This window comes from Cheilinus undulatus, linkage group 1, assembly GCF_018320785.1.
Source record: "Cheilinus undulatus linkage group 1, ASM1832078v1, whole genome shotgun sequence".
NCBI classification, from domain to species: domain Eukaryota; kingdom Metazoa; phylum Chordata; class Actinopteri; order Labriformes; family Labridae; genus Cheilinus; species Cheilinus undulatus.
The window spans coordinates 43,987,533-44,011,342 of record NC_054865.1 but is presented as its reverse complement, the minus strand read 5'-3'; the positions used below and the strand labels follow the sequence as shown (position 1 = coordinate 44,011,342).

The 23,810-nt window shown below is 40.4% G+C and overlaps 1 protein-coding gene across 1 annotated transcript in view; it reads left to right on the top strand.

The window, feature by feature from the left end:
* Positions 1 to 4,709: 4,709 nt before the first annotated feature.
* LOC121517387 (protocadherin-9) overlaps positions 4,710 to 23,810 on the top strand; it is a 368,076-nt gene continuing 348,975 nt past the window's right edge. The window contains exons 1-2 of the mRNA XM_041799137.1: positions 4,710 to 5,430; positions 5,894 to 9,039. Of these exons, the coding sequence (XP_041655071.1) occupies positions 6,004 to 9,039 (3,036 nt within the window). The 5' untranslated portion in view covers positions 4,710 to 5,430; positions 5,894 to 6,003. The remainder of the gene's footprint in view (positions 5,431 to 5,893; positions 9,040 to 23,810) is intronic.

The window sequence follows — 23,810 nt, the reverse complement described above, 5'->3', positions numbered from 1 at the left end:
GAGGAGGAGGAGACAGAGCAGCAGAGGCTGGTGTGTGACAGGAGAGCAGAGGTTAGTGAATGAGCTCTGTAGAGTATCATAATATAAGCTGAAAGCATTATTAGAATGTGGGTCTCCTTTATTTAGGAAGAAAAAAAATGGTTTTAGATTAAATCTGTAGCTCTTCTATGATCTGAAGAATGAAAAGATGGTTAAGTCCTCTTACTTTACCATAAAAGTTGTCAACTGAGACTTCTTTTACTTTGTGTGTTCATGAGTTTTGAAATAAGGCTTCACATGTGTGTTTATTGACATCATTCCAGTAAATCTACTGGACTGATGACAGTCATTTCTTACCGTCAGCATTTATCTTACATTTGGACCACATTTTTTAGTTTGAAAGTAAAAATATGATAAATAATAGCAGACATTTTTTAAGTAATTACTTGCTTTTTCTCTTGAGCAGGGCAGATGTTTGTCCACCTTACTCATATCAGAACGGTGAAACACCATCAGATGTGTCTGTGCCTTACTGCTGAGCTCTCAGCAGAGACTTGACTTCTTTATGTCCATGTGTGATGATGAGATCTGTTGTTCGGTGTTCAGCTGCTGAGAACAGAGGAGTTAACTTCTATAAGTCTAAAGTTTGACTCTACATTGTGGTATTATTCAGTAATGTTACATTAAGGTCAGTATCTCCATCTTTTGTGGCTTGAGTTTAACATGTTATGCTCTCAGCATATTTTTGCAGGGTTCAGTATCTTTGAGCTCACACTAGAGAATTTTCTGGACTTTATCTGTTGTTATTTTGGGTTGTTGACATGAACAGACATTTGCATAAAGAAAGCATTTTTGTCCACTTGTGTTGATAAGGGTATTTAAATCTTGAGAAATAGTGCTGTAAGGTACATTTAGAACAGACAAAAAAGTGTGATTAATTTGTGATTAATTGCGAGTTAGCTATGGAATTTGTGAGATTAATCACGATTAAAAATTTTAATCTATTGACAGCCCTAATATATATATATATATATATAAAACATGGAGATGTGTTGTAAAATGGGCATCAGAAAAGCACGGTCTGCAGCCAGACTATCTTACTAACGTTAGAGCTGGGCCAGCTGTGCCATATGCCATGTCACTCTTGCATTGTCCACAGGTTATGTCTTTTTTGTTCCCTTCCTTCCTCTAGAGCCCAATGTGTGCTCTGCCCCTCCCATCAAAAAAGCTCTCACTCTGATTTAAGTGAGGAGCAGAGGGAGCCACAGTGCATTCAACAGAGCTGTAGAAAATGACAGAAAGGCAGCCGTTGATTCACTCACTGACTGTATTTAGAGCAGAATTGGGGGCCTCCGTCTGTTTTTGTTCTCATATTGGAAAGCCACTTATAATATCAGTACCTGCACTGAACAACTTTAATTTTTTAAGTTCTTATTTTTAGACTGCCATAAATAAGACTCTATCACAGTTGTTATTGAATCTGTGCATTGATTGAGATACTTGCTGATATCCTGTTGTAGGCAGCCATCCAGGCTACTGCTGTATGAGCTCTAATATTCTCAATATCAGAAGGCTGATAACAAGATCTGTACCCAGGCCTGCTCACAGAAATCACTCGGACCCTGAAAAGCCCAATAAACGGGCCCTTCACAGACTTGATTTCCAAATATCAACACGTGTGACGGATCAGTAGCATTGGAGCTAGCCTCCTGGCTAACTCCTTTTGGTTCTAAAATGTATCTTATGCTAACTGTAGGTCCACACGTTCCATCAAAAGGTGCCTCAGGTATGTAGCTATGTCTTACATTACTAGTAAAATAGTTTAATTCAACTGACCCAACCACATTGGTTTATATCAAGATGTATTTTTTTCCTTTTCATGCCTCTATTGTTATAGTGATTGGATGGTTAATAGAGTTAAAGATAGGGATGATGGAGTAGGGAATGACATGCAGAAAAGGAGCCCAAGGTTGGACTTGAACCTGGGCTGCCCAGCTTCCATAAATGGGGCATGACCTAACCATTAGGCCAGTGGTTCTCAGTGGTGTTGTGTATGCCTTGAGGAAAGTCTAGGTGTGCCTTGGGAATTTGTACAACCATGTGTGATTACTTTGACTATACGACAACTTAAGACACTTTCACATGTTTGCTCCAGTGTGTTTGGATCCTATCAATGATTAACATAGCCATTGTTATAAGATAATATCATTTTAAAACTTGCATTATCATAAATGATCAAAGAATTAGACGATCTCTTCAGGAAGCTAAAAGTTCTCTGTGGTATTTCTGTTATTTTCTAACCTTATATTCTTTGGTGTAAATGCCTAATAACAAGTGCAAAAAGTTTTGGATGAAATTCATCAACTGTGAATAAGGTAGATTTAGCTGAAATGTACGCTGCAGAAACATAAATATTAGAGTATTTTTGTGTGCGTCAGTTGTTCCCCAGTGGTGATACCCAGGAACGTGTTGTGAATTTGAACAACATACTTTTTTTTTCTGAATCAAAATTTTTCAGAATAAAAGCAGTCATACCATTTTTACAAAATTGGGTTTACATTTTTAAATAGGCTACATTTTGTTGATTTCATTGGTGAGTTTTAGGGTGAGAAATGAAATATAGTTTGCATGTTAATTTTAAAATGCACCATGTTTTTGCTGACCTTAATTGGCCCCTCATGTGGCTAGGTACCAGAAAGCTCTCCTTTTCCCCCCTGTCTCTTATGGGTGGCCTTGTTTGTATCGGCACAAGAACATCGGTCATATTAGTTTTAAAGATTTATTCTTGTTTTTGTATTTACCCTAAACAAGATTCTGTTATCTTGTGGCATACACTAATCACAGTAAATCTGAAGTTTAATAGAGTTGGCTAATAGGGTCTTCATTACTTCACATAAAGTGAGGATTTTTTCACTTTCAAAGTACACTTTGTGTCCAGTATCCCCAGCTGCTGTGCAGTCCTGCCTGTGCTACAACTGAAAAAAAAAGTTCTTTCAAATTGAAACATAATTCTCATTTAGCTGAAAAACCTCGAACATACACCCTCTCATACACACTAGCACGATCCCAGAGAGACAGTAAAAGCCGGCGATGAGTTTCTAATGACTCCAGCCGGCCAGCGGAGCAAGAAAGTGTTTCAGCACTGCAGACAGTTATGTTGTCACTTTTTCCCTCCACATCAGGGTGTCAGACTTTAAAGTGAAGTGACAGATCACTCCCTTTCACTGTTCTCTCCCAGCAAAGGACACTGACGGCTGGAACCAGAGGCACAGAAAGGTCAAGCCACCGGGTTGGTTGTGCTAATGGAGTGCTGACCAGGCAATAAGCCAGACTCTCAGGAGACATTTGTGGCCTAATTCTCACCTCAACAGTGTGGGTGCCATGTCCTTTACATTACTCCTAGCTCTGGTGCTTGTTCTCACTTCTGCAGTGTCTTTATTCACTTCTGGTTTGCTAGTTTTATCATACATTATGTGCTCCCTTCTTAAGATTGCTGGATGAACCAGAATCCTAGTCCAGAAATGTGTAGACAGTTGTTTTCATACGCTTTAGAACTCAGAACATAGCCAAGGCATTTGTGTGAGAGCACCTCAAGATGGCAGTGTTCACCATGGCAGGCTGCTCATCCTCACAGCTCAACAGCTTGAACAGACTAAGAGCCATAGATGAAATCGAGAGTTATCTATTGCATTGAAATTAAGCAATGATTGGGAGGCAGTAGGTATTAAATGCTGTCTGGATCTGTATGGCTGAGTCTCATTTCCATTTTATTAAACCTGCTGTTTCCTCGTTACCTCGCGTCACTTCTGAAGTGTCAGTTTTGGGCTCAGTCCCACTCTTCAGCCTCCTCTTGTTGCTGTGAAACTTGTCGAGTAAGATCATCTGCGGTTATGGGCAATTCCAAAGTCACATCACAGCCTCCTCAGATCATCACAGCTCTACGCACGAGGCAGTAAAACTTAAAAAGAGATGCAATTCACCCATTATATGCGCAGAGCTCGCGCCACATGCCGCTGCTGCAGCGTGGCTTTGATGACACGGATAACTGTCAAGGTTATTTCTTTATGGACAAATGCTGATGACTGGCTGCAGGGCGCGAAGAGTTGAGGACAGAGCGCGTGCAAACATGTTTAGACAACGGCTCCTCTGTGCAATTATATTGGGGACTGTCACACAAAGCTTGTGTTTATTCAGAGGCGTCTTTATTGATGTGCTTTCAGTCTTGTGACTTTTCATGTCCACCCCAATTAAAGCAGCCCACCTGACTGCAACCTAACAGGTTGGCTGCGTCCCTTTGGAGCTGCTGTGTGCCTTTAAATAATCCGATAAGAAAGCTCTTTCTGTTTCTTCCTTATATTATGATCAGCAGCAGCACGAGCAGCTTCATCATCATCATCCTCGTCATCATCACCCCCCCTCCAGCCTTGGGGTTTTTGGTTAAGCGTCTCTCTGCAGCCTGCAGCATCTTCACGGAGCATCTCACCGCGGACAGCCCCTCCGTTTGCTTTTTTCCTTTTTCTTTTTTTCTCGCGCTAAGTGACGTGACTCCAGGCCAATCCTGTTGCAGCTCGGGCTGTCGACGCCACCGAAGGAGCGGGGCGGTGTCCAATGACGAGGGTCGGCGGGTTGGAGGGGGGTGGGGGTGTCGGTGTGGTGTACTTCACCACCCCTCCTATGGGTTTACACAGAGTTAGTGCAAGATATTCTGCTCGGGGAGTGAGAGTGCAAGGATAAACGGAACATACACGCTGCGCATCGGTGTCACACTCAACAGCATTTATGATCAGCTTTCTAACTGGGATCCACTTTCATATTTCCTCCTTTTTTTGCCTTTTCAATCTTTGTTTTTTTGGTTTAACCTTGTGACTACGCCGGCTGATTATTGATGCTGCTCTGTGAACTTGAAACATGACGGGACATAAGTGTGTCCTCTCGCGTTCACCTCCTCTGCGCCTTCACCTTAACAGGTAACCGCGGGGGAGAGAGAGAGAGAGAGAGGGAGAGAGAGAGAGGGGAGAAAACGCCGGTTTTTCTCGGGACGTGTGCGGGAGATGAGCATTGATTTTGGGACTCGCTCTAATGGAAGACGCCGCAAACCACTGACCACCTGGCTGTGTCTGCTGGAGAGCAACGCTGATCACCGCAATCACCGCAGGTTGCACAATTATTATTAGATCCTGTCCATTCCTGAAGTTAAATGGGGGAATCGGAACTGCGACATATGCAGGCTCTAATTCACCCCAGTTTGAGCTACCAGCTGCTTTCACCCAAAACCTTTTCTAGAGTCTGATTACTCCTGCAGGCGACTATTTTTCCTCCTATTTCCTGGACACAAAGCTAAATCTGACTGAGAAGGATATCTTTTTACGCGGAGAAGCTTGCAGGCACGTTGGATGAGAAGACTATGAGCTGACACACTCCAGTTTTTCTCCTGCGCTGTAACGGATTCGGGTATGTACCATATGAATAGCTCTCAGATGCCAAATAAGAATTGAAAATCTGACTGAGCTTATTTAGTAGGCTTCATTCATGCGTTTTCATTCGTTTTCAGCCCACACACAGCTCTTTAATTTAGCCAAATTGAGTGTAAAATTAATAAGACAGTGTAATGTGTTGTGAAGTTTTGTGCCCATGAGGATTTGAGGCAGTAAATTCTTAGTGATTATAAATGTGGAGGATTTTAAGAAGGGGAGCAACAGACATGAATGGCTGCCTTAATGGTTGCTGCAGTGTTTTTGTAGATTTTTTTCCTCTCCTATGAATTGTTGATTATGGCCTTTGGGCAAATTAAATAGTGAGAATTAAAAAAGTAAGTGGATAAAACAGCTGACTGTGTAGGAGGGCTGTGAATTAAATTTCTGCATGGCAAAGTTATTCCACTGAAATAAAAACTCACATATTCATGTATTCATAGGTTTGTCCGTGGAAGATTCCTGCCATCACATGCAAGGAGTCACTGCCTGTGACAGTGTTGCATAGAAAGAGTCCTTGAGTTGCAAAGGCTGGAAACATATTTACACAGTCATGGATCTAAAAGACTATTACCTGTTGGGTGCCCTGCTTGCCTGCATATGGCTAGATCCTTCAATAGCTCAAGAGCTAATCTACCCCATCAGAGAGGAGCTGCAAGAAAATGTCCTCATTGGGAACATACCAAAGGACCTAAACATTTCCCATACAAACGCTGCCACTGGGGCAAGTGCTAATCTGGTCTACCGGCTCGTCTCAAAAGCAGGAGATAACCCGCTGGTGCGCGTTCTGAGCAGCACTGGTGAGATATTCACAACATCAAACCGAATCGACAGAGAGAAGTTGTGCCCCGGTCCCTCCTTTGAGGACAGCGAGTGCTCCTTTGAAATTGAAGTGGTCATCCTGCCTAATGATTATTTCAGGCTGATTAAGATCAAAATAATTGTGAAAGACACAAACGATAATGCCCCCATGTTCCCGTCCCCTGTGATCAACATCTCCATCCCGGAGAACACGCTCATTAACAGCCGCTTTGCCATTCCTTCTGCCACTGACCCAGACACCGGCCCCAACAGTGTCCACAAGTACGAGCTGATCAACGGGCAGAGCGCCTTTGGCTTAGACATAGTGGAAACGCCTGAGGGGGAGAAGTGGCCCCAGCTCATTGTGCAGCAGAATCTGGATCGAGAACAGAAGGATACGTATGTGATGAAGATCAAAGTGGAGGATGGTGGCAGCCCACAGAAATCCAGCACTGCCATACTTCAAGTAACAGTAACTGATGTCAATGATAACAAGCCCGTCTTTAAAGATGGTCAGATAGAAGTGCATATACCTGAGAACTCCCCGATTGGCACGTCTGTGGTGCAGCTTCAGGCCACAGATGCAGACATCGGGGCTAATGCTGAGATACGCTATGTATTTGGGACTCAGGTGTCTCCTGCTACGAAGAGACTCTTTGCATTAAATACAACATCTGGCCTCATTACAGTGCAGAGGCCCCTGGACAGAGAGGAGACTGCTATTCATAAGCTCTCTGTTTTAGCCAGTGATGGCAGCTCCAGCCCTGCCAGGGCTACTGTTACTATAAATGTGACTGATGTTAATGACAATCCTCCTAATATTGACCTGAGATACATAATAAGTCCCATTAATGGCACTGTTTTTCTCTCTGAGAAGGATCCCATCAATACTAAGATAGCTCTCATCACTGTGTCAGACAAAGACACTGACATCAATGGCAAGGTCATCTGTTTCATAGAGAAGGACGTGCCCTTCCATCTCAAAGCTGTGTACGATAACCAATATCTCTTAGAGACATCTGCACTCCTCGACTATGAAGGGACAAAGGAATACAACTTTAAAATTGTTGCTTCAGACTCTGGGAAACCGAGCTTGAATCAAACTGCTTTGGTGAGAGTGAGACTGGAGGATGAGAATGACAACCCGCCTATTTTTACTCAGCCAGTAATCGAGCTGGCTGTCATGGAGAACAACAAGCGTGACCTGTTCCTTACTACTCTTAGCGCCACCGATGAGGACAGTGGGAAGAACGCTGAGATAGTTTATCAGCTCGGACCAAATGCATCATTCTTTGATCTCGACCGCAAAACTGGTGTCCTGACTGCATCAAGAGTTTTTGACCGGGAGGATCAGGATAGGTTTCTTTTCACTGTGACTGCAAGAGATAATGGGACCCCTCCTCTGCAGACACAAGCGGCTGTTATTGTAACTGTATTGGATGAAAATGATAACAACCCCAAGTTCACTCACAACCACTTTCAGTTCTTTGTGTCAGAGAATCTTCCTAAGTACAGCACAGTGGGGGTGATAACTGTGACAGATTCAGATGCTGGAGAAAATGCTGCTGTTTCTCTCTCCATACTGAATGACAATGAGAACTTTATCCTGGATCCTTACTCCGGGGTGATCAAATCTAACGTGTCATTTGATAGGGAACAGCAGAGCTCCTACACCTTTGATGTCAGGGCTGTGGACAGTGGCAGGCCCCCTTGCTCCTCAGCCGCCAAGGTGACCATCAATGTCATTGATGTGAACGACAACCCCCCTATCGTCATCTATCCCCACTCCAACACGTCTTTCAAGCTCGTCCCTCTGTCCTCTATCCCGGGATCCGTGGTGGCAGAAGTGTTTGCAGTAGATGGTGATACAGGGATGAATGCAGAGCTGAAATACACTATAGTGAACGGGAACGACAAGGGTTTGTTTCGGATTGACCCTGTCACAGGGAATATAACTCTGGAGGAAAAACCGACGGTGTCTGACTTAGGCTTATACAGACTAGTCGTCAACATCAGCGACCTGGGATATCCTAAATCTCTTCATACTCTGGTGCTAGTGTTCCTGTATGTTAATGACACTGTAGGCAACTTAACACTCATCCATGAGACGATCCTGCGCAAAATGGACACCCCAATTGACCGAAACATCGGGGAAAGCAGTGACACTTATCAAAGTGGTGATTATTTAACCATAATGATAGCCTTTGTCACCGGCGCCTTGGTGGTGATTATTGTTATCTTTGTCACTGTGCTGCTGCGCTGCCGCCACGCTTCCAGGTTCAAAGCAGCCCAGAGGAAAAAGCAAGGTGCTGAATGGATGTCACCCAACACCGAGAACAAACAGAACAAGAAGAAAAAGCGCAAGAAAAGGAAATCCCCAAAAAGCTCCTTGCTCAACTTTGTCACCATCGAGGGAAACAAACCTGACGACCCTGCCCACGAGCCCATCAACGGAACCATCAGCCTGCCAACCGAGCTGGAGGAGCAAGGGATCGGACGCTTTGATTGGAATGCCACACCGACCACGACCTTCAAACCCAGCAGCCCAGACCTGGCCCGGCACTACAAATCCGCTTCTCCGCAGTCAGCCTTTCACCTCAAGGCCGACACGCCGGTCTCGGTGAAGAAGCATCATGTGATTCAGGAGCTCCCTTTGGATAACACATTTGTCGGGGGCTGTGACACCCTTTCCAAGAGGTCCTCAACAAGCTCCGACCACTTCAGTGCCTCAGAGTGCAGTTCCCAAGGAGGGTTCAAGACGAAGGGGCCCATGCACACCAGACAGCAGGTAAAAGAGCACTTTTACTGGTCTATAAGTACTGCCTATAACTGCCCTGTTCCACAGTGCTAAAGTGCCAGTCTAGATTAGAGACTCACTCTAACTTACTGTGAAGCAGCAGAAAAGAGTTCTGAGAAAAACTGCTTTAGAGAGTTCCACTTTTTCTCAAACTTAAAGTTGGAGAAAAAAGTAACTTGAACAACTGCTAATTAATGGACTCAACAATCACATGCGTAATTCTGGGGGATTAATTATAGACTGCTGTTTTGTCATTACTATCTATTTAATTCATATTTAACAAAATGCAAGTGGGTGAGTGATTGCCTTGCCTTATTCTGTCTCTTCAGCACCGAGGTTAGATCACTGGTAAACTGTACCAACATATCATTAATTGTGACTCAATGTTCTTTGTGAAAGAAACATTTTTTTCTTGCCTATCTACTCCGATTACCATCATAGATAAATGCTGCACACATTTGCCAAAAAAACAAACAAAAAAACACAGCTCAGCTGACTTTTCACCTCTTTCCTCATAAAACTCTGAGTGTGTTCATGTTTTTTGTTTCTTTCTTTGTTTTGCTGTGTGAAGTAATATCACTAAAGACCTTTTTAACACCTGCAGCAATAACAGCAGCCAGTAATTAGTGCGCTGCGGTGGTATTGTGAATGTCACTGTAGGCTTTGCCACATCATCTAAGCTTGAATTAAATGCCTCCTCTCGAAGCACACTAGCGAACTGAGTGAAGCTCGTCTGCAACTTGATACACATCCAATTCAAAAAGGATTAGCCAATAATGAGCCTCGAATTTCAACGTAATCCATGCTGCTTTTTATCAAAGCCTTATTAATTTTTCTGTTAATAAAGCAGCACTACACAACGCACGGTTCTGATCTAATAGGAGCACACGTGGACAAATACAGGGAGCAGCAGAGAAGAGGGATGAGAGAGCAAGTGCAGCGGGAGAGAAAAGGGAGGCAGGGAGAGTGTTGTCAGTGGGTCAGGCTTGACGGGTGGTGGTACTGAACCTTTAGGTGGCAGTGTTGAGCTGCATGGCACTGCCTGGCTCTCTGCCAACCTGCAGTGGACTTCTAAATGCGAGGGAGGAGAAGAAAGGAGTGAAACCCATGTCGGTGTTCTTAGTGAAATACTCTAGCCTAATGATGTCGAGGCTGCACGGGGAAGATTGATAATGGCAGTTAGGGATGAGTGATAAGATCTATCCGGAAGAGAGAGGGTGGAATTACAGGGGTGACACTGTGCGACTCCTATCGACGCATACCTCCAGGTCACTGCATCTGGGGTTGCGTTTAATGCGTTTTCTGTGTGAGAGGTAGCAGTCAAAAGAGGCATTCAGTTTGGCATTATTCGCCAGGCACCGTTAGTGTGTTTGTGTGTGTGTTGCTGTGTGTTTGTGTGAGAGAGACGAGGCGAGGCGATGAAATGGGTGATGGTGGCAGCGGGGGGGGGGTTTCAACCCTAGAGGAGGACATGTGAGATATGACACTATACTGTAAGCACAACTTCATTGATTCGCTCAGTCATCCCACAATTCCACACAAGATTTATTGGAATCAATAATTCTGACAAATGATTCAAAGACGCACACAAACAGAGCCAGTGTGTTGTATATAGTGCCATCAATATTATAAATAATGCACTGCCGCTGATACTTTGGCTCACACGTTTGTCTCACATGCTGTTTTCTGATCAATACTATGTACCTGTTTAAAGTACAACTGTAATCCTTAAAGAAGCTGAAGGTTGAATATGACCTTGAGTAACTCCTCTCATTCAGTCTTTTCACCCCATAATGACAGAGAGCAGTTGAGCTTTATCAGTATCACCATCTTATTACCACAAGCATGACACATATCCTTGCGCATATAATCTAATAACTGCCATAAAATTCAAACATTATTTATTTATTGATTAGAATGAAATATGTAGTTCCAAACATAATCCACTGCCAGATGCTGCCCACTTCAGCAATACCTGCTAATAACCAAGATAAATATGCACTTATATATTTGACTGCACTCTAGGGTTCATGTTCTTATCTCTAAATCCTTATTATGAGAAGAAAAAGTAATTTTCTACCTTCCTGCTATTAGCTAATGTCTATCTTTGGAGATTTGTAATAAAGGCTCTTAAGTATCTTTGCTCACTTCTTGGTAATAATTACACCAAAACACCTCAGTGATAAGGATCCCCCTTTAGATTTGAGGTTAAATGGCACTTATTGATTGTGGTTAAATCACTGCACCACACTGACATGACTTACCGAATAAAGCCGGGTATGTCATCAATTACATCCATATTTTGATTGTTTTGCAACCATCTGTATCGACATGTGGATGTCATCTCCATTTCATGAGCATTGATGACTGGAAGTCCATTCTGCTTGTCCCAATTCATTTTCGAAACTCGCCCGCATTAACAAAAAAAGACAGATAGGGAGATTAACTGTAATTTCTGAATGGAAAGCAAAAGCCAAAAAAATACCAATTACCTTTGAATGAATCTTTAGACAGACACTGTATCTGAAAGGTAATATCAGAGGATTATAATATCATATTTCCTGCAGAGTTTGAGTGCTTTGGAAGATGAGAACTGCATTATTAAAAGATTTCTCTTACATACATAGATAAAACACAAGTCAATATCATTTAATGCTATTATTACAAGTTATTTTCAGTTTTGGATACAGGGTTTGCTGTGCTAGAAGTTCTGCGTAATGCTGAATGAGGCTGGTTCAAAAACACATTTGTTAATGATGTATTGTATCAAAGAATACCAAAAGTTTAAAAACTACATGTACTTCATAAGACAGGTGTGCAGAGAAAAATGAGTGCAAGCAAAATCCTGCACAGTGTCTAAATTGTGCAGAAAGTTTAGACTCTGATATATTATCAGTTTTTGCTAATAGAAAATAAGAGAAAGGTCACTATTGGGTGCCTTGGACTTTTATTTTTGTAGCTGTTTTGTCAAAATAGGTACCCAAATCAAATGAAATAATTTTTTTTCTTATTAGATATCTAATATTTAAGCTGTGGCATTATACAACCCTGCTTTATAGTAGTAATGTTAGAAAATATTCATACACTAAAATATTGAGGTCTTTCATGGCATGTTACTGTATCGTTTTTTTAAAGTGCTGTATCTATTAGGGCTGAATGATTTGCAAAAATATTGCAATATTGCAATTGTGATTTAATATGCTATTATTCTTGGGTTCCTCATACATTTAACAATTTTCTTGCAAAATGGATTTATTAAACTTTTACTTGGCAGAGAAGACTTTGCTCAAAAGAAGCTCCCTGAGTTAGTCAAGCAGCTGCTTTGACTTTGCTGGGGGCACATGGCTAGAAATCCCCATATAGATACTCACATTTATGACAATGTGTGTTGAAAACATTAGAATTATTCAGAAGCAATTAATCCATAATAGCATGATTTGAATATGAGGGTGCAACAAGCTTTATGCTATAAAGGAGGTGGCTGGGGTGGAGGAGGTAAAGCTGGCTATCAGCTGATCATAACTTGGGATATGACTTTTGTGAACTATGACTTCATCAGTTTTAGATAGAATGAACTATTTATTTTTGCTCATTTGCAAATTTGATGTATATGCTTAATTGAAGGGAATTATCATTTTTATGTCCCTCATTTTGATTAAGGAAAACATGCATACAACATGAAAAGGAGGATTTTTGTAAACCATTATAAAAAATTTGACACTTGAATGTTTGCATAATGTGCATAAAATCTCTGCAGCTTCAAAAATGGGATTTTTCCAACTGGTGTTCTGACACATTTCATGTTAAGAAATATTGCAACTTTTGAATTGCAGCAGGCCATATTGCAATTTTATCTAATTTGCGATTAATTTCCCAGCCCTAGTGTCTATTTTTTATTAAGTGATAATTAACTTTGTTGGTGTGTTAGTTTTGTGATGTAATGTCAAACTCTGACCAGTAGTTGGCAGCAAACATTTAGCCGTTAGATCCTTCCCTCTTCCCCTCTCTTGAGACGAGATCATGCGAGCCTTCAGGCCTGAGCGAGCCGGTCGCTCTTGGCTATCCATTAGAGCAGCTTCTGCTGCGTTGAAAGTGGATGTGTGGATTTCTTTCAGCTTCCAAAACATTAAAGACTATACAAATTTACACAAACGTCAAGATGTTTGCAAGCTATGCCATGCCAGAGTGAAACACTCAGATGCGATGATGAATCTTTGAGCTAGACAATAACCGTAGCACAGCTAATGGCTAACATGAAACAAGTGGATAGGTGTTAAAGCTACAGCTGGCCTCTACTTGTGCAACCAAAATTACACAATACTTGCATTACTATGAGAAAGGTGATAAATAAATATAGATTTATAAATTGCCTTGCTCATAGTTTCGCAATATATCTATATATTGTATAGACCCCTCTTTATTGCAGTATTTATCGTATCTCCAGATTCATGTTAATACGCAGTCCCACTGCACACTAACTCTTCATAAAGCTCCACACAGGCATTCAATAGACCTATAAGGTTAGAATTCCCCTAGTTTTCTTTGTAAAAACCATCTTCAGTCTTCTTTTTTTTTTTTTTTTTGCCTAAAATAGTCATATAATAAGCGATTAAGTAGAAGAGGATGTTCAAGAGGCCTAGATGTTTAAAGTTAAGGAGAATACCTTTTTAAATTGACCTTCTCTCCCTGAATTGAAAAACCATTTTGTCCCAGCTCTTAAGAGTCACTTCTATGCATCAGCAGCATCAATCAATACGTTCATAAACTGAGGGAAAATTGATAAACAAGGAGGCAGAGGACAAGAGGCAGGAAACAACAGAAACGAAGGTTATATTGGTGCCTTCCTCTGTGAATACAGCACATAGGGAAATAGAAAACATCTACTGTAGCGTCATCACAGACAGACGCCTGGTGAAATCAGCTTTGTAGAGACCCCAAACTTTGCTGATAGCAATTGAAGCAATCCTTGCCTTTTTTTTCCTTTTCCTACTTATTATTTACCCTCCAGGGACCTACATTAGTGTAAACAACACTGAGGAAAAAAAAGCATGAAAACACTGTCCTAGTTTCACAAGGCAACACAAGCATCTAAGAAACTAAGTCTAATCATCGCCGTTTCACCATCAGTCTTGCTTTCTGCCTTTTGGTGGTCTTACGAGGAGACGCAGACGTGGTTCACTAACACAACATGAGCCTAGCAGCTACGCATTAACCATGTACTGCACGTCAGATCCAAAGGCTTATGTTGTGGACACATTAACATGGTTAGTGCAGGGTTTGGTGCAGGGTTTAAAAGAAATACCACCGCTATGGTGTATGAAATCTGATCCTTAATCAATAAAAAACACTATTAAAGTCGTTTTTCTCCACATTTAACAGTTAATAACCCCCAGTGTGGTGAAAATACACTTGTTTATTCTATGCTGCATTATGGAGCATATATAGATTTATTTGTTTATTGTCAAAGATGCACAGTATATGTCCTTTCCCCTCTTTCTTTGTTATGGTAATACATTTTACATGTAAGAATACACCATTACAGGCCTTGTGTAGGTGCTTTCAGATGTGCAGCCATGCGGCCTCAACATCCTTTATACAGAAAGGCATAATTGTTGCTGGTTATTAGTGTTTTTCTTGCATGGCAGAAAGGATGCAAGCTCTGAAAGGTTGTGTATACCTACAGTTCAGTCATCCAGCACAGCTCTGATGTCCTCTCCTGCAGCACAAATCATGCCTTATAGCTCTGGGGAATCAGTATAACAGCTCCCTCTTTATGCAGATTCACTACAGCAGGTACAGAACAACAGACAGCATATGCATATTAGTCTGACTTAATCAAATACTTTGTTTTCATTTTTTTCTGTCTGCATCTTACTCCAGTGTCATTTTTCTTCTTTTTGTGGCCACTGCAGTAGAAAGGTGGGCTTGTGTTACAGTATCAGTCACATTAAATGAGCAGCCTATTACATTTGACCATAGACGTGGTATTCAATTTAAAATGCAGGATGAATATAAGAGCAGCTAAAGAGCAGGGAATCTTCTGCACAGTATTCCTGGTGTTGTCTTGTCAGTGCATTATAATGAATGGACGTTCTATGCAAACAGGAGTTTGTACAGACCACTGTAATTATGGAGCCTTGGGGGAGTCGTCCTTCTTGTGCAGGTTCATTTGCCACATTAATAAGGGGATTAGTAGTACGTACGGGGGCTGATGGCAGCGGGAGAAGTTTGAGAAGATTAATGAACTATGACAATGTTGCACCTGAGGGGAAAAGTCTGTTGCAATATCTTCTGGGTTGTGCTGACACAGAGTTTGGCGCCCATGAAAGAGGAAGATGGAGAGAGGCCAGTGATTGTTGCCGACTGTGATCATACATCCTTCTCCTCAGCTATCCTGTCACTTCTCCGGGATGCTGTGTTTGTGATCTCTTGTGCTGTACATCCTCGTGACACTTTGGAATTAAGATGTTCCAGTGGATTCAAAAGCTGCCTTCAAAATAAGAGCACTAACTTGGAGTTTTTGTGCATACTAACAAAAGAATAACTAACTATAACGACATAAATTGGGATGTACGATATTGGATTTGTGCTGATATCTGATAGGACAAAATTTTCACATTTATTTAAGCAGATACAGATATGTGAATGCTGTTCAGACTTAACACTTCAGTCCTTAATATGCACTTTAAAGTATAAGGAATGAGGAATGAGACTCGACGCAGGTCTGTTGGTCCTACCTAAAACTGCACAGCCAATATAGGCCGATATTTGCAGCCTGTATATCAGTTGTAAATATTAGCAGAAATGCTTGCTTCTGCAGAAATAGATAAGCTAATATTTGCAGATGCGAATATCATGCCAATATCATGCATCCTGAATAAATCCTCATTTTTAACACTTTTTGCAAACTTTCGTTGCAGAAAATGTGGGCCTGTTTCCACCATCAGATAAATGATGAAGTAAACCCCTGGTAGATGCAAGAGGAAAACACCTGCACTGCATTTTCTCACTGAGTCAAACGTAGCAGTTCCTCAAAACAAATGTAGCTATCAGGAGATGGTAAGCCAATAAGTCTCGGAGTGAAGTTTCTATCAAAGCTTTAAATCATCAGCAGAGGATTTGCAGGGCTGCAAAGAACTTTGTATTCTTTAAGAAACTCGTCATGTCCTCTATGTCTAGGTGGGTAAAAGGAAATGAAATGGGTAGCGCGGCTGTACTAAGGTAGCGGGTGTGAGTACAACCAGAGTAGATTATTGCCCCAAGGGGGATCTAGTTGTGTCTGCACAAAACAACAAAATAAATCAAAGCTCCCTGTTGGAACACTGGCTGAACTGTGGAGTTCATTTATATGCTTTTATTTTCCGCTGTTAAGAAAAATGAAGTGCTACTGTTTTTTTAATACATTTATTTATATATTTATTTATTTATTTTTCTCCTTTGTTGTCTTTAACTGGCAGGGACAGGATGCCAAAACACAGATGAAGGCAAATTACCAGGAATTACATTTGATTTTTTGTGACCATTTGTCTAATTTTTCATTTCATTTCCAACCATTTTAAACCAACTGTCCTCATCATTACTCTGTTTTATTTTGTCACACACACACAGCACAGTTTTGATTATGACAAATGTTGTCATACATCAAAGTCTTTCCTCTTTTTGCATTTCTTTCCTCCCTTGGTTTGCTGTTTGTCCATCACTTTTTCCCCTGCAACCTATTCATCTTAAATTCATCATCCATTTTTGCAATTTCTCAAAGCAAATTGATTGATGATCAATCTTCAGGGGGTTTGCTTTGTGAAGTTTAATGTTGTGCATGCACAAAGAAAACACAAAGTCATTTTGGCTTTTGTGCGACTGTCATTACTTAATTCATCTCCATGTTTTCACTAATCCACAAAACACATTTCCCATTTATCTCAGGCAATCAATCAAGTTGACATACTAGCTTCATATTTTTTTTCCTCTCCAACACTGCATGATGAGAAAAAGACAAACTGCAGCTTTAAACACTTATGCTCTGCACATCTCAAGTGAATTTTCTCAAATTTAACTTCAAACGAAGAGTAGAGGGTGGAAGAAAATGTTTCTTGACTACTTTGCTTGTCAAAAAAATGATATAAAAAGATGAAGTTATGATGCTACTTCATTGTTTGAATGCCCCTTCACCCCCCACTCCCACCCCCCACCCAAACAACCCATCTCTGCTCTCCACCCGCTCCTTATCTCCCCTGTCTCCGACCCACAACTCTCACCCATGTTTTATCGGGGTCAATGCCGTTACATGCAATGTTAAATCACCGAGGGTTTGTTCACCTTTATGTTCTGATCATTTGTGACAGATGAGGCACGTAGCCCCCATTTCTTCCTGTTTCCATCCTCTCTCCTTCCCCCGGTATCATCATGAGAGAGAGGTGTGTGGGTGTGTTTGTTACAAAAAACAAAAAAAAGGGCGAAGTGGTGCCGTGCGTCCTGACATGACAAACCCAGAGGGAGATGCATCCTTGTCATTGGGTTGTTGTGTCAAGTGACACACGGGCCCCTGCTCTGTCACTAGCGTGTGCCAGTGTCTAGACTAATAGTTGTGATAATGGCGTCGCCAGCCAAAAACCGCCCTCAAGCAAAAGAGCCACACTTGACTTGAAATGTGACTGCCATTGACTGCTTTGCCATCGGGCCCCATTGCTCACAGAGACTGTGTAACCCTCATTAATGTAAATCTTTCTTGTATATATGAGATGTTTCATGTAAATTGAACTCCTGGTAATCTTGCCTAATGTGCTGTGGTAAACAATAATGGACTTGTTTTTATTTTTTCTTTTCTTTTATTTATTTACCCTGCCTTTTCTCTTTTTCCCCTCACTGCTGGGTACACTTTAATTACATCTGAAATAAACTGCTGCCAGTTATTCAGTACAATGCAACTCCCATTCTGTTTTCAAAGAAAGCTTTATTTGAACAGTGCTATTCAACCTTTATAATTTCATAATAAATGTTTCAAAGAGATGGTTTCTTTCTTGTTTTTCATTCGTATGTTTGTTCTGCCTATTTTGTGATGCTGTGATAAGACATTGTGTGTAAACTGGGATGTGTTTCAGTCAAGCTGCCGCGTGTGAGCCAGTTCTAATCAGCGTGGCCTGTAAACGTGCTCCACCGCTGATTATAATGCCAAGTTGTGTATTTTAAGAAGCAAACAGATTTGCTGGTTTTACAGCATCCAGTATTTCAGATGAAGCAAAAGCACCAAAAAAAAACCCAGCACAGTATGGAGAGGAGGAATCATTACGACAATCAAAATGTTTTTCTAGGTATACATGAGCTTGTGATTATTTTAAGAGCTTTTCTTTTCAAATATACAGAGCTAAACAAGGACAGTTTCTGGTATAATTGTAACAGGCACCTAACTGAACAGAGGAACAGACACATTTCCTTCAAAATAGTCTATAAGATAGTATCTTTAAACTGTTTTTGTGCAGTGTTACTTTCTGCTCCTCCTGGGATTTGACTCTGATTGTTGAAGCAATGAAAGCAGGCGTAACTGAGCAACACTTACATTTGTAAGATTTGAAAAGTGTTTAAAGCTGAGGTGCAAGTTTACAACAAAAAATCTACACAATTAATATAGAAGAATCTCTGAAACAGTGGCAGCTGGAGCATTTATCTCCAGGGGAAGGGGGCGCTGTTTCTTCCAGATGAACTTGGATGTACAGATTTATTACCTTGCTGCTAAAACATGATGAAAATTGACATCAGTGGGCTAACTCAGGGGTGTCCAAACTATGGCCTGGGGGCCAAATCCAGACTGCACCATGAAGTAGACCAAGTGCTTGACTGTACCGTACTTCTTAGTTTCAAACTAGGGAGTGCTGCTGTTACTTCTGCATACAAACATTTTGACAAGACAGATTTCTTTTTTCATGACTTAGTTGAGATAGTTGGGTAATTTGAAATCACATGCCCTGATAAATGAAAACAAAAAGGTTACAGCAGTCAATAACAGTGCTCCTTTGCTTCTCTGTCTGCTCTATCTCAAGGTCAGCTTTACAAAGCATATCGTGCTAACCATCTTAAATCACCAGCATTACTACAAAGTTTGGCCACTTCATTCAATTTTCTCTATTCTGAATGTGGAAATGAGATGTCAGCATCTCCCCTCTCTGCTGCATGGAGCATCATTTTCCTATTGACCAAAGGCAGGTGGCAGGCGAGGCCGACCAGGGCCCAAAACCCTTGACAATAATTATCAATTTCTTTTGTCAGCTCTTGATGTGGCTGCTATTTTTCTACAAGCATATTTATTTACTGAACACATCTTAAACTACTGTTACATCAAATTGGTTTTAGTCGTTGTAGCACACTAAAGGTGGGGTATATAAAAGTGGCCCAGTCAGCCTTACATTTTTCTGAATGTGGACCTCATTCAAAAACTTTTGGACACCCTTGGGCGAAGTGAGTTAACTGCAATAATTTCAACCGAAGAAAACGTATTATTTAATGACTGACGTGAAATAAAGTAGATAATTTCTCAAGTTAGGAGATGTCTTAGCACAATGGTTCTCAACTGGTGGGTTCAGACCCATAAGTGGGTCAAGTAGAGTGTTTTTCTGGAAAAAATAAAGCCAAAAGTGCATTATGATAATGCTGGGCAATTGATCAAGTTTTAATTTCAATCATGATTTTGACTCCCCAAAATCATCAGAACAGATTATCAAGGTTAAATGATTACTATGCTGCAATTTCAATCATAGGATTGTCATTAGGGATGCAGGATATTGGATTTTTGCCAACTGATTTACAGATTCATTTTCACCAATACTATTGATACCAGTATTTGAATGTCTTAGACCTAAAACGTCTGTCCCACTTTATGGTTTAAAGCCTAAAACTCCACTAGTTTATTAGCATATATAGCCAAGATTTACAGTTGAAATATGCTGATATTCACAGTCAAAATATCGGGTACAAATACCAGCAGAAACTTTGATATCTGCTTATACCAATATCTGGCCAATACTAATGTGCATCCCTATTTGTCATGTCTGAAAAATTTCTACTTCTTGTTAAATTTTCCTTAAAAGTACATCCCCACTTCCTCAAAACATAGTTAAGTAATTAAATTTTGCATTTGAATTATTATTAGTTGTTATTTCTAATATGTATATAATTATCCAACTCCCAGCCCTCATGATACCTAACATGAATTCTGGGTGTGACTTCTGGTGCCTTCTGTCAAACTGGCATTTTCTATAGTAACAAGAGGCTAATCCTGGATGTTAGAGCAATTCAGACATAACAAATGTATGAACATCATTGGGTACACCTGAAACAGGATAATGTGATTATTCCTCCTCATTATACTGTCGAGTAATGGGAGGACAAAATGAAGAAATTGAGGCTAATGTGATGTAATAAGCTTGATCATGTTTTGTTGAAGTAGTCAGGGCTCAACCTCTCACTTTAAAGCTAATATAGAGCCACGGCAGAGCCTTAATATTTAACTCTTTTGTTTGTGGATGTTCTGAAATTATTATCATTTATTAAATTATATAATCTGTGTTATTTAAGGTTGGTGAATCTGAAATTCTTTCTTTAATATCTGAAGAATCATATCCCCGATGCATTCAGACTGGCATTTAGACACACTGAAAACACCACACCTGTTAGAGACACATACTCCATTCTGCTACAATAACAAATACCTATTGGTGGTTCTCCTCAGATCATGACTCATGTATCTTGTGATAACAAAGCTGTTTTCCCATGATAATTTACAACATCTTGAAATCTCCAGGAAACAACCATAGTTTACACGTTATCACAGGAAATTTTGTTAAAATATTGTGATGATGGGCATGTTTTTTTGTCTCATTGTTCAGTTATGTTTTGTTTCTTCTAAGGTCCAAACCGCAACAATTTTATTAAGAAATCTAAATTTATGTTCCGACTGCTTATTAAGGTGTTAAAGGATCCTGAGACCAGACCAGTAAAGAACCACTGTCTTAGCATCTGTACAGTCTAAAACACTATAGTTCAGTCGTTGATCAGTACTCTATGGTCTGTTCATGAAATTTACTTAGCCAAAATGATTAGCAAATTCAGGGGAGCTTGGCACCTGGTACTTAGTGCTACAGTACTGAATGACAGAGGATGTAACAGTGCTAGGGCTGTAAAATTAAGTTCAGAAAATTCAAAGAAAGCCAGACACTTTTTTCGTGTGACTTTTAGGTTCGGTTGTTACTCTGTGTTCCACCAAGCTTCAAAATAATTTGCTTTAAGTGATTTGAAGAGTTATTTTCTCATTAAGGAAGGAGGACTAAATCCTGCGAGCCCGCAGAAGTAACAGCAGGCTTGGATGACCTAACCCACTTCATCTTCATCATCATCATCACCACCACCTACACCATAATAACTCACATTTAAAGCCTCTGTGAAAAAAGTTTGGTTTGTGTGGACTCTGGCAGCTCCTGGTGTCTCTGCTGATCTCCTGTATATTTGTAGGTACTGTTTACCTAAGAAAAATCTCATCTGATGTAAAACAGTCAAATGTAGGCTATAAATCACTGCAAATATCAACTGCATGAAATGTAGAAAAGAAGGAATAAACGGTGGCACTTTATACGTGCCCTAGCTAACCTATTAACCTATTTAATGGTAATATGTAATAATTAACTAGTTATTTCTCAAGAGTAAGGTGGTACATACCTAGTAATAGGTTGACATTTTACCAAGTAACAATAATAAGAGCTAGTAGTATTGTGTTGGTCATCAAGTAATTCCTTCTAATACTGTGGTGTGGTATTTACCCTAACCCTCTAACCATTCCCCTTGGCCCAACCCTAAGACTAATCCTTGTAATATGGTGGATATTCTCTGGCAATTAGGTGGAATTTTACCCTAACCCTCAAACCCTTGCCCTAGGCCTAACCCTAAGCCTAACCCTTGTTATACTGTGGCAATTCTCTGGTACTTAGATGGAATTTTACCCTAAGCCTAACCCTCTATCCTCATCTCTAACCCTTGTAATGCTGTGGCAATTCCCCTCTTAAATGGTATTTAACCCTAACACTCTAACCCTTGCTCTAGGCCTAACTCTAAGCTCAACCCCTGTGATATCGTAACAGTTCTCTGGTAATTAGGTGGAATTTTACTCCAACCCTCTAACCTTTCCCCTAGGCCTAACCCTTAGCCTAACCCTTGTAATATTGTTGCAATTCTCTGGTAATTAGGTGGTACTTTACTAAGTAATGTCTTAGAAATTAGATGATAACTTTCTATAGAAGCTGCTTGATAACTCCCAGGTAATTCCTTTATTTTGGCCCACTTAATTAAAGTGAGTCTTTCCTGAATAATTTTCAACAATTGTTAGGGTTAGGCTTAGTGTAAAATACCACCTAATTACTTGAAAATAGCCACAGAATTATAAGAAATTACTTGATAACAATGCGTTATTACAAGGTAAACACATATACTTGTTAGAGGTACCACCTTATTCTTGGGAAATTACTAGATTATTACACTTATTACTATTAAATGTCTTGGTAATTAGGACCCACTAAAATAGAATAAAAAGCTAGTTTTCCATTTACACCTTTTGCATGTGACATTGCACCGTCTGTCCCAACCAGTCATCTTGCACAGTGGGTGCCTTTGCTAAATAAATCCTCCCATGCAGAATATCCCTGTGGTAATAGATGTAGTGCACATTTGTACATGGAAAGTTTTAAAAGCTTAAAACGTCAATATTAGATTCCAGCAATTGAAATGTAAGACAGCATTCACCATAGTAATAGCAACAGGTGAACTAAATGTGCTAAGGCCAATGTTAACAAACACCAATATTATTGTTTAAAACCCTTTGTACTGGTGACTTTTAACCAAATGAGATGTAGAAAACAGGAGTACTCCTCTTGAATCCCGCTTTGTGTCATCTGCATTGTGTATTTTGTCATTCTAATGGAAAACTAAACAAAGAAGATATTCCCGCGGACAGCTGCGTAGGCTTCAAGGCTTTTGAATGTTTTAAGATCACTGCCTGTGTACAGAGAAACATCTCTTTCAGTCCATGCTTCAAAAGTTTGTTTGTGAGCACCCTTGAGGTGACTCAGCTCATTTGACAGAACCACTGATATCTATTGTTACCTTCTCCTACTTTTATAGTTCCCTAATACACCTAGAAAGTCATTATCATCCAAAATGCAAACATCATCCACTGTAATGAGTGACATCATAGTAGTCATGTCCGCAAAAGGTTATTCCTGATGGTTTTATTTGCTTTTTTAGCTCAAACAGAGACATAAGGAGGAATTTCAGTCTGTTTTATAATCACTAAAAAAGCCTCACAGGGGCTTAGAAATGCTATGTTATTATTCAGGGGAAACCCTTCACAAATGGCATTTTTTCCTGCAGTTGCAAACTGTTTTCTGTGACACTTCAATTTGTTAATCTCCAGCTACCTACCAGTCCAAGAAGTACAGCAGATGTGCCACCTCTTTACTGTATTTTTTTTTTTTGCAGGAGTATAGAAAAAACAGAGTGGGGGTTAGTGTGGATTTCAAAGTGCCACGCCAACACATCCATGGAAAGTAGGCCTAACTCAGCTTAATCTGTCCACTCCATTTTCAAGCCAGCAGCAAAAGCTTAGTCTTCATTTGAGTGAGGACGAGGGAGGGTGGAAAAAAAGGAGAAATAAATAAATATAGGCTTTAAAGTTTGACCTCGACTATACGGTCACTTTAAAAAAGCTGGGTGCACTTACTGGCTGG